Below are 16,321 nucleotides of genomic sequence, written 5' to 3'. Positions count from 1 at the left end.
AAAAAAAAAAAAAAAAAAAAAAAAAAAAAAAATGCTGGGGATGCAGCTCACTGGTAAAGCACCTGCTTAGCCTACATAAGGCACATGGTTCAATCCCCAGCACTGAAAAAAAAAAAAAAACCACTCTGGGAATAAAATCTACTTTTAAAAAGATATATTTGTATGGAAGCCTTCTCAGGCACTCAACTTCCGCAAAGCCAAGTTTAGAAAAATACTCACTGCCCTTCCTGATCGCAGCTCACTTGGCTGGCCCTAGGCAAAGCAATCCACAGGCATTTGTGCACTTCCTCCTAGCAACACTGCTGTGGCCACCACTGCCTTGGAGACAGGAGAATCAAGTGTGCTAATCACGTGCACAAAGGGTAGAACAAGGAGTCGCCTTGGTCCTATAAGCCAAGGCTTTCAGCTTCATCATACCCTAGGGTCCCAGGCATTTTGCCCCACATAGAATATCACATTGATCCCACTCCCAGACAGACCAGGGTCCACCCCACTCAAACCAACCCCCGGCACCCACCTGAAGGCAGTCACAACAGACTTCTTATGGTAGGGACCCAGGATAGGGACTTCACTGTATAACAGCTTCAGCTGAGGGGGAGGGGACAACACTCACAATAGGCCAAAGAACAATAATAATCCCTTCCCCAAGCCCAGGCTGCTCCCTCCCCTCCTGGGACCTGAGCTCCCCTCTCCATTGCCCCCCAGCCCAGTGACCTTGGAGCAAAGATGAGAGTGTCCTTTCTACTTGGGGGGGTTAGGATGCCAGGACAGGCAGCAGTTGGCAGGGACCCTGCCCCGGGATTGGACTCACCGCTTCCTTCACCTTGCTGGCCAAGCTTTTAAACTCAGTGGAGTTGGAGTTCTCATAAGCATCCACAAAGTTCTCATTTGTGATCCTCAGGTAGCCATTGAAGACCTTCTGGATCTGAGCATTCCGGTCTGTGCCAGGCCAGGAGAGTGGTCATGCCTCCACCTGTCCCCTCACACCTACAGCTACCCTTAGCTCCTGGGGGAGGAGTGTGGGGAGGGGCCAGCTCTGACCAGCAACTCATCCCTCCCTATCATGGCTCAAAAAACAGCCGAGGGAGGTGGCACCTGAGAGCACTCCCTCCAATCCCTCTAGGCTTCCCCCATTCTCTTCCTCACGTCCACCACTGGCGGCCCCTGGCTCTGTGCACTGCGGGAAGAGGGAGAGCCACCCCATATCCCCCTCCCCCATAGCCAACCCCAGCTGTACTCACACTGGAAGTGCCACACCAGCAAGCCAACCACGAGGGAGAGCAAGAGGAAGCCGATCAACAAGGCCACCAGCACCACCCAGCGCCTAGGTCCCCGCTTCTCCACCTTCTTGGCGTTGTTCACCGGCAAAAACTCCACACCTTCTTCGAAGCCCTTCATGTTCTGAACAGAAAGATGCACTGGGACTCAGAAACTCTCAGCCTAAGAGTCTCCCAGCCATGCTGGGGAAGAACATTGACATTTTGTGAGGTCTGCCTTGGAGAAAAAGTCAGGGTTGGGCTGAACATAAGGACCATCCATGAACATAAAGACCACTGTGCCAAGACTGCCTTCTGCAAGATGTGAACCTACTGGAGGAAAGTGAGGGAAGCCCTCCCATCCACACATCCCAGGCATGAATCACTTAAAATTAAATTGAAATTAAGGGCTAGCTAAACCCAGTCACCGAGGGTCTCAATTTCCACGAATCATCTTTGATTCAGGTAGATGTAAGCTCAAAGCCGTGACTGGCACTGGGGAATCTCTGGGGTGACCTGTAAGGCCAGCCCTCACCTGCTCCAATGCCACCCTATTTAGATTCAGTCCCCATGGTCACCAGGGCCAGGAGCCTGCGGGTGGCATAGAAACTCCACGCCCTTGCCCAGCAGCCTTGCCCCTGCTGATGTTTATCCAGCCAAAAGGGAAAGGGCACTAAGCCTGGGCAGCTCTGCAGAGCTACAGTGAAACAGACCACTATGCTTTTAACCCAGGACCCAAGTGGATATGGAAAGCCAGCCCTCTCCTGGAATCCACACCCTTTTGTAAAAGCAAACAAGCAAAATTTCTGACAAACAGATGGCAGCTTCTTTGGGTTCCTCCCTGCCAGGATGGGGGGACATGAATATGGAGAGGAGCAGGAGGGGTGTCCCAGGGGCCCCTGGCAGATGAGCAAGATTTCTCCCCAGAGCATACACTGGTGCTTCATCCTGCAGAGAGGCCTGCTTTTTCAGTGTGGTGCTCTAAGTTCAACTACTTCATACCCCCTCCAAAGGAGCTTATGACCACAACAGCCCTACTCCAAATTCCACAAAGTGACACCATCACTTTCAACAGTTTTCTGATGCTACATTATATGCTTAACCTGATATTTCTTGATTTGTCACCGCTTCATATCATCGATTAATGCACCACTATGAAAGATTCTCCCCACTCCTGCCACCTTGGAATATTTATATGTCTAATTTTAGCTTCCTAATTGCTTATGCTAATGACTCTACCTAATACCACACACAGAAGCACACCCCAGAGATAGACACTTAAAACACATTCAAGCTGATTGTTCCCATATTATAAAGCATATACTAATACCACTGTCTTAATTCATCTGCTTAAAATATCATGAACTGATTTCCTATTTTGATAATGTGGATTTTAATATCCTTCCTTCTCTTTCTTTCCCCCATTCCTACCAAAAGTTCTAGGATCAAAGTTCTTAAAAATTTCATCCATTTTGTGTTTTTATTACTTTTGTTGTTAAACTGTGAAAATACTGTTCGCTATTAAGCTTTCTTTCCTGTATAATTTGTTTTTCTTGCTCAAATTTTCATTTACTTGGGTTTCTTTTTTAACGTATACCCAACTCTCTATGGATAATCTCTAAGGTCTCTGTAATAGTCTCCATCTCCGACATATAAAGTCTGTCACATGACTTGTCATTTCATTTCCTTCCTGAGAGCCTTCCTCCTGGAGCCTTCTGTCCTTTCTGTAGATCTTCCTTCACCATCATCCTTGGGAACTTCCTTCATCTCTGTCTCCAATTGAAGCCCTATTTCCTAAAATTCCATATCCTAATGTCTAGGGGTTTGTTGCATTTTCATAAAAATACATACATTAGTACATTCCTGAGGAAATTTGGACACTTTCATGTTTCTGAAATTTTAACTCTAGAGTTGGGCAGGGTGGTGGATGCCTGTGATCCCAGCAGCTAGAGAGATTGAAGCAGAAGGATTGCAAATTCAAAATCAGCCTCAGTAACTTAGTGAGGCCCAAAGCAACTCAGTAAGATCTTGTCTCTAAATAAAAATATTTTTTAAAAGGGCTGGGGATGTGGCTCAGTGATTAAGCACCCCTGAATTCAATTCCTGGTACGAAAAAAAAAAAAAAAATCTTAGCTGTATATTCACATTTGTTGAGAGTTCACTTAGGGGACTAGGGTTATATCTCAGTAGTAGAGCACTTGCCTAGCATGTGTGAAGCCCTGGGTTTGATCCCCAGCACCACATAAAATAAATAAACAAAATAAAGCATTGTGTCCATCTACAACTAAACAATATATTTTTTTTAATTTTTCACTTAGAATTTTGAAAGCTCCATTGTCTTTCAGCTTCTAATTTTGCTTTTGAGAACTATCAGAATATTATAAATCCATCACCTCATGTTTAATAACTTTATTGCCTTTCCCTTAAAGCCTCCAGGATATACATTTCATTATGCTAAATTCTCCACATATCCTTTCAATTTGGAATTTTCTCTGATCTACCTTTCTTCAATCATTATTATTATTATTATTATTATTATTATTATTTAGTTGTAGATGGACACAATACTTTCATTTTGCTTATTTATTTTTATGTGGTGCTGACAATTGAACCCAGTGCCTCACATGTGTGAGGCAAGCGCTCTACCGTGAAGCCACAACCCCAGCCCCTAATTTTTATTATATTGATCCTCTAATTTATCCTTTCTCATTTTTTTGTGGGGGAGAGGGGGTATTGGGGATTGAATTCAGGGGCACTGAACCACATCCCCAGTCCTATTTTGTATTTTATTTAGAGACAGGGCATCTTATTATCTCTAACCTTACTATTAAGGTTTTTCGGGTTTGCTGTCAAAACTTTAACAAACACAAGTTTTCTTGTTCTCTGAAATTTTCCTCTTTGATGGCATCTTGCACCTTTCATGTTGAAGGCTTTCCACAAATGCCTGAGGGTCCTTGCTTGTTCATTCATATTCAGGAATGAGGCCGTAAAGGCTGTTTGGAAGCTCAGCCAGATTACTTTACTGGGCATAACCAATGATTAGTCTGTGTGGATCTTTCCAAGGGACAGTTTAATTGCTCCAGAGAATTACAATTTTCTAATCTCCCGACTGGAGTGATTTAAACCTGACAACTAGCATTCAGGAATAGATAGGAGAGAAAAACTCATCCCCCTTTCCACTCCTCATATAGCTTTCCTCTAATCTGGTATCCTCAAGTCGAGATATTTGATTCCATTTCTCCAGATCCTTTCCTCTATTACAGGGATCTGGAGGGGTAGCTGTCTTTTTGCTTGGGCAGAGGTGGGGATTTGGGGGTTTCTAACAATGATTTCCTTGTCTCGCCCATATCTTCTATAATACCTGAGCCCAATGGCCAGGATGTGGTGCAGTGGTAGAATACTTGCAGTAGAATACTTGCCCCTCAAGTTCAATCCTCAGCACTACAAAAACAAATAATACCTGAGCCCAATTCCTGGCAGAAAGAGGACAATTACCAAAAAAATACCCAAGGGGTATTTCTATAATCTGAAGAGATGCATAAATCTTCAGGTTCAAAGGGCTCAATGAATGGTAAAAAAATTTCAGAACAACAAAGATAAAGAGTAGATACTGGGGCGGGCAGGGGGGGTGGCTGGGGTTGTGGCTCAGCGGTAGAGCACTTGCCTAGCACACGTGAGGCCCTGGGTTTGATCCTCAGCACCACATAAAAATAAATAAACAAAATAAAGATGTTGTGTACAACTACAACTAAAAAATACATGTGTGTGTGTGTGTGTGCGCGCGTATAAAGAGTGGATACTCTACACATCTGTTTTTTGTTTTTTTCTCTCTCTCTCCCATATTTTATATCTCCTCATCATTTGGTTCTTTTCAGGGAATGCTTTTAAACTTGCTCCTGAAAATCTTTTATTTTTAATTTTTAAAATAGCTTCACTGTACATACACAAAGTATACAGTTTGGGGCAAATATATCTATTTTCCCACAAAACCATCAACACAATCAATCAACATAACCATCACCTTCCAAAGCTTCCTGTAGTTCCTCCCTGATTCCCTTTCCTGCCCCAAGCAACCAATAATCCAATTCCTGTCACTAAAAATTAATTTGCTTTTTCCATGACTTTGTGTAAGTGGAATAATGTAGTAGGCACTCTTTTCTGTCTGGCTTTTTTTTTTTAAAAAAAAAGAGAGAGAGAGAGAGAGAGAGAGAATTTTTAAATATTTATTTTTTAATTTTCAGCAGATACAACATCTTTGTTTGTATGTGGTGCTGAGGGATCGAACCCGGGCCGCACACATGCCAGGCAAGCGCGCTACCGCTTGAGCCACATCCCCAGCCCTGTCTGGCTTTTTTTTACTCAGCACAATTATTTTGAGATTCCTGTATGCATCAATACTACGTTCCTTTTTATTGTGAAGCACTATCCTATGCATGGATCCCTGTTATGGACATTTGGATTGTCTCCAGTTTGGAGCTACTACAAATACAGCCACTCTAAACACTCCTGTATGAGCTTTGTATTAGAAAATGCTCTTATTTCTCTTGGGTAATTACCTAGCAGTGGACTAGCAAGTTTGTATGATAGGTATATGTTTAACTTTTTAAAGAACCACCAAACTGTTTTACAAAGTGATTAGGCTTTTACATGGTCATCAGCAGTGTGTGAAAATTCTCATTGTTCCACGTCCCATCTAGTGCTCAGTATGGCCGTCTTTTTAATTTTAGCCATTCTACTAGACACACAGCAGTGTCCTGTGGTTTTCAGTGGTTTTTCTCTAATGACTCGCGATAGTGATCATCTTCTCATGTGCTCAGTTGTCCTCAGTTTTTCATCTTTGGTGAAGTATTTTTCAAATCTTTTGCCAATATTTTCATTGGCTTGCTTGTTTTTCCATTAATGAGTTTTGAGAGGTCTATACAGGCATTCTGAATACAAGTTGTTTATATATTTTGCAAAGATCTTCTCCTAGTCTGTGACTTGTGTTTTCATTCTCTTAATAACTCTTTTGAAGAGTGAAAGGAATTTTTATTTCGATGAAGTGCAATTTGTCACATTTTTCTTTTAAGATTTGTAGTTTAGGTGCTGTATCTAAGAAATCTTTGCCTATGCTGCAGACTTTCTCCTGTATTTTCTTCTAGCAATTTTATAGTTTTAGGTTTTACATTCAAGCTGATATATATATTTAAGATTATCTTTGGACTTTGCCTTAGCCTTCCTTTCTCTCTCAGGCTATAGTTGTCTTTAAATGTTGGATGGCCCTCAGTTCTACTCCTACTTAAGAATGATAAAAGAAAGGCTTCAGCTGGACTCTGAACAGATGGTTTGTGTTTGTGTGTGTGTGTGTGTAAGAAATATAACAAGCCAGGCACTATGGCATGCACCTGTTATGCCGGCTACTTGGGAGGGAGACTAAGGTAAGAGGATCATTTGAGTCCAGGAATTTGAGACTAATCTGGGCAACATAGTGAGACCCTACCTCAAAAACAAACAACAAAAAAGAAAGATAAGAAAATAGTAAGTTGTTATGTTTAGATGTATTTTCAATTTACAAAGTAATTTTCCAACTATTTCCCTTCCTGACCCTCACTTTAATCCTGCCAGTCATTCAAAACTGGCACTATTGGTCTCAACTATAAGTATGTATGTCTAAAGCATACATGCACATATAAGAATATATATCAAAATGTTAACAAGTTAGATCAGATGCCAGATAATTTTCTATGAGCTTATATTTATTTTCCTCATTTTATTTATCAGGCGTATGAAGCCTGATTAAAAAAAACTTGAGGGCTGGGTATATGGCTCAGTTGGTAGAGTGCTTACCTAAGCATGTACACTAAGTCCCTGGGTTCAATTCCCAGCATCACCAAAAAAAAAAAAGAAAAAAAAACTTGATTTATACATATATACATATATATATATAGTTTTCAATGAATCTTTTGTTTTATTTATTTATATGTGGTGTTGGTGCTGATGGTCGAACCCAGGGCCTCACACATGCCAGGCAAGTGCTCTACCACTGAGCCACAACTCCAGCCCTTGAAGATGATTTTATCAGGAATTAATACATTTTTTGTGCTCTTCTAGGTACTTAATCATGAAATACATAGGAAGAAAAAAAAAAAAAGACTGGCACTATCACTTTCTGACTTACAGGAAAGGCAGGGAGAAATGACGCTTCTGCAAACTCACAGAGCACTCAGTGGCAGATCCAGAATTTGATCCTGGTTTTCTGCCTCCCTGGGTGGTCAACCTCCAGAAGCAAGTATGAACTCTGAGACTCTACTCAGCCCAGAAACAACTGTTTAATCAGTAACTAGCCTGCCTCCTTTTATAGTCCTAACTCTCAACTCCATTTTCAGGAGTAATAACGATGTCATCTTGCATAATCCCTTGGTGGTTTTTATTTTTTTTTGATAAGGAAACTGAGGTGGAGCAAGAGGGAGTGACCTCCAAGGTCACAAAGATAGTAATCAGTATACTGTGTGTGTGTGTGTGTGGGGGGGGTACTGGGGATTGAACCCAGGGCCTTATGCATGCGAGGCAGGCATTCTACCAACTGAGCTATATCCCCAGCCCCAAGATAGTAATCAGTAAGCAGCAAAGCTGGAACAGGAACCAAGCTCTTCAATTCTTAGGCAGGGCTTCAGACACAGGCCCCTAAGCCAGTGCTGGGCAGATGTGGAGGTAGGAGGAAGAGGTCTTAGGGAGCTCCCATCCACCCTGGCTTAATTGCACACATAATCCATGTGGCCATAGAGCCAAACGAAGAGAAAGTGCACCTGTACCTGCTTTGCCTCTTTTTTTCTTAAAGGTAAGCATCCACAGGTGCACATGCACAACATAATGCTATGAAGCCAGGTGCTGGCTTACCACAAACATAGATAGGGCCACATAACCACAGGGGCCTCTTCCTACCACCAAGTCTAGTTGGTCCCTGGCCAGGGTCCCCAGAAACACAAGCTAGTTCTAGGCCACTGTGACAAAAGAACAAGGAATGACTTCCAGGAAGATGGATGGGAATAAAGTGTTTGAAGTGTTTGTTGAGTAAAGGACTTGGGACAGATGAAGGAGAATCAAGGCAGCAGGTGGGAGGATGTGATTCAATAGTGCCATTACAAATCAACTTCCTGGACAGTCCCAGAAACCCAGGAAGGGATATCATAGCAACCCTGCAGATTTTAGCACAGTAGTGCAAGTGGTATGTTCCTCAAGGTCAATGCTTGTCAAAAAATAATAACATAACTGCTTTATAGAAGACCCCCAAAAAGTATATTTTATTTACTAATATAGGAAAAAGGCTTGTGGTCACCCTACTCCCATTAAATAAGAAACTAACCTGGGCTGAAAGCCAAAAGCAGAACAAACAAAACTCTGTTCAAATCAACAACAGGATCCGCCCACTGAGAGAAACCCTCTCCTAGTTCCTAGCACTCACTACTACACCCATCACTGGGACACAAACTCACTATGGCCCATGACCCCTCCCTCCAGCTCTGGGACAAGCAAATCCAAAGCAAGAATTTGCCAATGATAGCTCATAATGTGCTCATTAGAGAAAAGCAACTGGTGATTATATTTATAAACAGCAAAAATACTACTAACAATCCAAAATTCACATGAAATACCAACCAAAACAGGTGAGGGACAAAATAAATCTTCATGCCAGACTTTGTTTTTTTTTAAAGATTGTTCCTCATTTAACTAAGGTGGGTGTGATCTGCTGGGAAGGCAGCGGATGATCCTGGAAACCTGAGAGGTTACTTAGACTTCAGGGAGGGACCATTAAGGGCAATCACAAGACAAATGGTAGCCTGCTTCTGCTGCTGGAGATCAAGGTCAAGGGGCAGATGTGATTTCACTGTCTGGGGACACAGGTGGCTCAGACCTGAGATCAGGACAAGGGTGGATAGATTCATGTGCCACTGCCAACTGTCCCTGATGTGTGGCAGACGCTCTTCACTTGCATGTTCAGTGACTCAGTGCATCCACCTAACCAGATGGGACACATCTCAATCCCATGACATCATCCACCACCATTGGGGGCAGTCAAGTCCCTGTGATCATTCAAGCAAGAAAGGACAGTAGGGACTGAGCACCAGGAATGTTTCTCCAGGTTGAGAAGTATTCTGCAACACGTCAAAGATGTTCCCCCTGCTCAATGGGAAGACCAAGCCATCATGACTCTTGTGGCCATCTCTAAATGCCCACTGAATGGCTAGTGGCCATCTCAGATGACTGCACAAGGAATGATCTCCAAATTCGAACTGTCATATTTGTCATCTGGACAATGCCAAGCCCAGACGTGGGCAGCACTGAGAGAGATACCAGAGGTAAAGTCAGAGAAAGGCCTCTTCATTCATTTGCTAATGGGTGGCCTTACCCCGTTTTTATTATATCTCATTTTACTGCGCTTCACGGATATTGTGACACTTCCAAATTGAAGGTGTGGCAACTCTGCATACAACAAGTCTATGAGTAACATTTTTTCAACAGTTCAATGACTGTTACCATTTTTTAACAATAAGGGTTTTTTTAATATTTTTTAGATGTTGATGGACCTTTATTTTATTTATTTATATGCAGTGCTGAGAATCAAACCCAGTACCTCACACATGCTAGGCAAGCACTCTACCATTGAGCTACAACCCCAGCCCCACAAAAAAGGTGTTTTTAATTAAGTATATAAACTGTGTTCTTAAATAGAATGCTACTGCACACTCAGTAGACTAAAGTATAGGATAAACATAACTTTTATATGTACTAGGAAACCCAAATATTTCATGTGAATTTCTATGAGGATATTCTGAAATTGAACCCACAACACCCCAGAGGCACACCTGTATTAAAAGGGTGGTCTCAGCTAAGAGAGGCCCCGCACAGATGGGGTCTCTCCAGTTAAACCAGCAGCCTCAGGTGGACTTGAGCAGCTGTGTACAGGGAGCAGCCAGTCACCTGCAAGCTCCTAAAGGCAGGGACCCCACCCACTCTACCACCATCAAAATCTAGTGCCCAGTACAACTTCTAATCCAGAGAGCCCAGGGATGACTGAAGGACAAATGAGAAGGGAACAAAAAGAAGACCCCCATTGGAATACTCCCACCTATTCACTGACCTCGGACAAATGATCTCTCAAGAAGACAGATTCTCAAGAAGCACACAGAGGCTACAGTTCTCTATGCTCATACCACCCAGCATTCCCCAGACTTGTCCAGTTGTGGAAAATTATAATAAAAAATACACTAGCTGGATGCAGTGGTACACACCTATAATCCCAGCAACTAGGAAGCTGAGGCAGGAGGATTACAAGTTTAAGGACAGGCTCGGCAACTTAGTGAGACCCTGCCTCAAAATAAAAAATAAAAAGGGCTGGGGATATAATTCAATGGCAGAGCACCCCTGGATTAGATCCCCAGTATCACAAAAAAAAAAAAAAAAGAATGAATAAATAAACTAAAACAAACAAAGGGCTTGCTTAGCTTCCAGATTCCCAAACTCCTTCCTGGAGATGTTGATATTTTGGTCAGGGGCAGGGCCTGGGATCTGATAATTTTAACAAGTGCACCAGATCATTCTTAGGAACCTGAGAGTTTGAGAAATTCCACCTACCATTTCCAGCTTGCAGGAGGCTGCCTGCCTGGCTCACCCAATTCCCATCACCAGTGAGAGGAGGCTTCCAGATTCATCAGTCAGGCTGGTCTATTTTAAGCAACCACCTAAGGTGCAAGGTACCTGCTGTGTGGGGTTGGGTTTTACTTCCTTGCCCTGGGGATCCTCCCACCATAGGTTATAGCATCATCCCAAAAGTCCCTGGGGCTGTCACCAATTTCCACAGACACATACTCCCAGTCCCAGCTTCCAGGAGAACACTGAGCTCTCCAAACATTTTTGCCATTTTGCCACTGAGCCCTCTCATCCTTGCCCTCTGACCATCACTTTCCTCAGCTGCCCAACCAGACAGAGAGCAACTGAGAAACAAATGGGAGCATGAGGCTCCCAAGGAGGATCCAGAATTTGCTATACATGTATAAGTCCAACCCATCAGGGGAACAGAAAGCTGATCCTCTGGCCAGCTGGTAGCTCTGACTTAAGGAAATAAACCAAGTTTCCACACCTAGCCAGATCATGAAGGAAAGTCCCCCAGGGACCTGGCTTTGTCTACTGAGGACACTCTGCCAACACAGAAACACTGTGGTTCTCTGTCAGGGAGCAGCTAGATACTGCAGGTTTCATACCTCCCAGAACTGCTAGGGCCCTCCCTGCCGGCACACCTTCCAGATGGGAGCCACACACCCCTGCAACAAGGCCCAGACAGAGACTCATTTTGCGGGGAGTAGGATGGGTGTGACCTAGATAAGGGGTCGGAGCTGAGATCCCTGAGCCACTGGGGCAAATACTTCTCATGGCACCTGTTTCCCCCTTAAAAGTGGGTTAATGATTCCTTATGCCCCTCCAAGTAAACCAACTGTAGAATATAATTAAGCTGATTTCTGCTAATGACAGGGGCCTAACCTTGTACCTCCCTTTGATTTTTATTTCTCCACCCACCACCCATCCACCTGCCCAAGGCCATGCAGTCCCACTTCTCCCTCAGGTCTGGTGGGAACAGCTGGAGTACAAACACTGAAACAAAACAAAAACTTTTACAGCACCAGTTTACGGTGTGTGGGCTGATTTAAAGACCTGGCAGATCTTCCTGAAGCCCAGGCATGGGGATGGGGGGTTGTGTCAAGGTCTGCCCAACCAGCCAGCCTGACCCGAGCCAGGAGAGCCTCCTCTCTTGCCCCCTTCCCCTCCATCCCTTCCACCCCCAATCTTGCCCAGAGTTAGCACTTGATTGTTTTGCAGTGCTGGGGATGGAGCCCAGGGCATGTAAATCTGTTGATTGATGACTGGTTCGTAGATTGATTGAAGGACTTCTCCCACCATGTTTAGATCTAGGTAGCCTCCCAGGGCAGGTTGGAATTATCCTGGAGGTTCCAGGCACCAGGACAGTTTCCAAGCCTGTGTCCCAAAGTACTCTCCTTATCCTGGAAAAAGGTAGAATGTTCTATCCCCACTGAGGAGCTCTGCTGACAGCCCCCCTCCAGGGCTCTCTGGTATCAGAAGTGGCTGGGCCACCATTCCACTCTGGACTCTGCCTGGTCTCTTCCTCTCCTGTCCCTGCCTCTGCAATACACACACATATGCACACCACCACCACCACCAGGACACATCCTCTTTTGGAAATTCCAACCAAAGAATTCTATCTCAGGCTCTCAGAAGAGCCTATACCAAGTTCGCACAAGTCTCCTTATTTGCAGAAGCCCTTCCCAGCCCAGCCACCTTCCTCCTGCACAGCTTCAGCCAGACACCAGATCCTCTGGACACTAAACAAGAGGAGTGAGGGTGTGGCCAGTAGCATGTTACTTCCTTTCTTTTCACTGAACCCACAATCTGATTCCATGGCTCAGTGCATTCTCCACTGTTGAAACTTTTATCAAGATAATCGTAGATTACCTTGAAGTTGTAAGAAATAATACGAGAGCTCCTCTGTACATTCTACCCAGTTTTCCCCAATGGTAACACCTCATAAAACCATATGATCATACCACAACATTGATATAACCTAGGATAATATTCAGACAGCTTGTCTTACTTATATTTGCTCTTATGTGTGTAATGAGTTCCACAGAATTTAGTCACTTGTACAAGCTCCTATAGCCACTATCACAGTCAAGCTTGTGAGCAGGTCCAGCACCAGGTTCCCCCTGTTGCCTTTTGCAACTATATTCACCTCCCTCCCATCTCCCATCCCCCTCAGACCCCCAAACCACTAATCCATCCTCTCACTCATTTAAAAAATTTCATATAAATAAATCAGCATATAGGATTTAAGGACTATTGCCTTTTTTCACTGTAAAAAGCTGTAAAAAGTTCCCTGGTGACTCATTTAAGCTATGACATCTATCAGTAGATTAGACAATGTTCTTTTTCATGGTTGAGGAGTATTCTGTGACGTGCAGGTACCCAATTTGTTTCTGCTTTGGGAGACCCAGGGATCTGCAGAAGTTAGTGGAAAAGTCCTAATCTACGTGTAGTCTCTGAGAATTGACTGGATTCTGAAATACCTATTGCTCCCAGTCCCCTAATTGAGCTATATAAGATGTTGGAGTGAAATGATGGAATAGGCAAATAAGAAAACCCCTGACCCCAGGAGAGAACAGGGGAGACCCTTGGGTCCATAATTGCAAAGCAGAATTTCTGGTGGTAAATTTCTGGAAGTAAAAAGAGAGGAGCAAGGCGAAAACTTCAAGGCTCTTGGAACCCAATGCTTACAGCAGGACAGATTTTAGAGAGCAGCTCACCTCTCATCTTCCTGGGGCCATCCTTCATAGGGGAAATAGTAGTTTCACTGAGCATCAATATTAGCAAGTTCTGCTTCCCCGGAGTGTGGCATTGCAATGACCGCGGCACTAGTCAGCATTGCAACAGAACCAGTCTAATTTCTCCATCTCAGGGCAGCAGCAGAAATACTCCACATTAGTGCTAAAGCTCTCCCTTGATCTGGTTAACCATGATCAATTCCTCTGATTGTTTATACAAAATGTTTTCTAAACTTTTGGCTATCTGGTTTAACCTCACTGTTAGTCATATTTCCATGAACACAACTACCTTAGTCCCTGGAATTCAACAGCATAACTCCACGAAGTCTGACCCACATGACTTCCAAAGTATCTGTTCATCAGTAACCCACCTCATCCAGACAAGTAGCACGTGCAGCAATAAAATGAAAATAAGAACAAATGATATATCCACTTGATAAAAGCTTATGCAGCAAAGATGGTTTTCTTTTTTCTTTCTTTTTTTTTTTTTAGCTGTAGTTATGTGGTGCTGAGGATCAAACCCAGGGCCCCGTACTTGCTAGGCAAGCATGCTACCCCTGAGCCACAACCCCAGCCCTCAAAGATGGTTTTCAAAGAGTAGGTAGTTAACATGAAAGTACTAAGATAGACTGAAAAAATCCAAAAAGTACAGTTGTCCATCATATCCACTGGAAGACTATTTCCAGGACCCCATAAGATGCCAAAATCTACAGATGCTCAAGTCCCTTATATAAAATGATATAGTACTGCATATAACCTATACACATTCTCCCTTATACTATAAATCATCTCAGAATACTAATAATGTGAATACTATGTAAATAGTTGGTATACTGTATTGCTCAGGCAATAAATACAGGAAAAAAATCTGTATGTGTTCAATATAAACACATCTCTTTTCCAAACATTTCCAATAGGTGGTTGGTTGAATTCATAAATGCAGTATGCAGATATTGAGCGCCAACTTTATATGGCTACTTCCCACCATTCAGTTTATGGGGTATCTCTTCTTAGATGAGGAAGGGGAAGAGAAAGACTTGTGTCTTTGCTCAATAATCCCAGCATGGATTAAGATATATTTTTTTAATATTTATGTTTTAGTTGTAGATGGACACAATACCTCTATTTTGTTTATTTATTTTTATGTGATGCTGAGGATCGAACCCAGGACCCTGCATGTGTGGCAAGCGCTCTTCCACTGAGCCACAACCCCAGCCCAGATTAAGATATTTAATATATGATTGATGAATCAATTAGTCAGAATCATGTCTTACCTACAGAATGGTATTATACTATGATTTCATTTGGAAAAGAATATATGTATGTGTGTGTGTGTGTGTGTGTATGTGTGTGTATATATATATATATATTAATGTCTTCATTGACATTAGTATAGGCATAGAAGACTTGTGGGAAAGTATCAGTGAAACTATTTGCATGAGTCAGCTTTCTGTTACTGTAACACAATACCTAAGATAATCAACTTATAAAAAGGAAAAGTTTATTTTGGCTCACAGTTTTGTAGGCTGCAGTGCATGACCAATCAGCATGCTTGTTTTGGGCCTGTGTTGGCACATCATGATGGATATGAGTGACAGAGCAAAGCCATTCACCTCATGGTGGGGACATGAAAAAGCAAGAAAGACTGGGGTCCCAAAATCCCCTTTAAGGGCATGTCCCCAGTGACCCAAAAACCTCCCACTAGGCTGCACCTCTTTAAGTTTCCACCATCTCCAATGGGCCTTTGGGACACTTAAGATCCAAACTACAGCTCTGTTTACAGGGATTAAAATCTAGAAAGAATTCGGAAGAATTTTGCTTTCTAGCTATACAATTCTACATTGTCTGATTAAAAAAATCTTAATTTTTCTAATGAAAAATAAACAAACATTTTTTAGGAAACAGGCATAGGCAACAGAAAACTGTCACAATGCCTATGCATGGGCACTGTCCTCCATTTCTAAAATTCTTACTACTTGCCTTCATTGGCCAGATATTCTTTGACTATATATGTGTGTATTCAATAAATTATAGTATATTAGCCTTTTAATAATATTACAGGTATGACCAAATAAAACTGTAGGGGAGAAAAACTTAGTTTAGATTTTGGGCAGCCACATTACAAGCGTGGCCTTTCCTGTGATTACTGTCAACTCTAAATTCTGGATCTCATGTGCTGGAGTCAACCATTTCCTCAAGGGTGACCACAGGAGGGAGGTGTTTCTGTTCCTGGCACTGAAGGTGGTGTGGTATGTGCAGCTCTTACTCCTAACCCAGAAGGACATGTTCTGCTCGTGGCAGCCTCTCATTCCGACTGTCCAGCTCTTTTCTGACTCATAATTAAATTATCCAGGTATCGACCTTTCCCTCCCAGCTGGGTGTCATCCATAACAGCTAATAGGCAAGAGCCCCAAGACCTCCTCTGAGTTGTCACTAAAAAGGAAATGGCCCAGAACCCAGGTGGGAGACCACACCCAGAGGGACCTTCTTAAATGCAACTGCACGATCAGACATAATACTACCAGATCTCAGGATTCCCCAGTCCTCCAGCATGTCTAATAGACAGAAGACTGACAGGCCATCCCCAGAACACAGAGGGTATGTGCACAACTACAACACACTAGACAAAGCACACACACCTATGTAGAACAAGGAACAAGAGATGGGAACCTGACGACATGTTGGCTTGGGTAGGTG

The 16,321-nt window shown here is 43.1% G+C and overlaps 1 protein-coding gene and 1 non-coding gene across 2 annotated transcripts in view; both read right to left on the bottom strand.

Annotated features, from left to right (window-relative positions):
- St14 (ST14 transmembrane serine protease matriptase) overlaps positions 1-16,321 on the bottom strand; it is a 46,684-nt gene that overhangs the window by 24,338 nt on the left and 6,025 nt on the right. Inside the window, exons 2-4 of the mRNA XM_015499049.2 lie at positions 1,242-1,401; positions 812-939; positions 518-588 (exon numbers count right to left, since the gene is read on the bottom strand). Coding sequence (XP_015354535.1) covers positions 518-588; positions 812-939; positions 1,242-1,401 — 359 coding nt within the window. The remainder of the gene's footprint in view (positions 1-517; positions 589-811; positions 940-1,241; positions 1,402-16,321) is intronic.
- Positions 7,761-7,833, bottom strand: Trnaa-cgc. The gene has a single exon. It is a non-coding gene; the product is annotated as a tRNA-Ala (tRNA).

This window comes from Marmota marmota, unplaced genomic scaffold (genome assembly GCF_001458135.2).
Source record: "Marmota marmota marmota unplaced genomic scaffold, marMar, whole genome shotgun sequence".
NCBI lineage: Eukaryota > Metazoa > Chordata > Mammalia > Rodentia > Sciuridae > Marmota > Marmota marmota.
The sequence above is the reverse complement of the archived record's forward strand: the minus strand, read 5'-3'. Positions and strand labels throughout refer to the sequence as shown.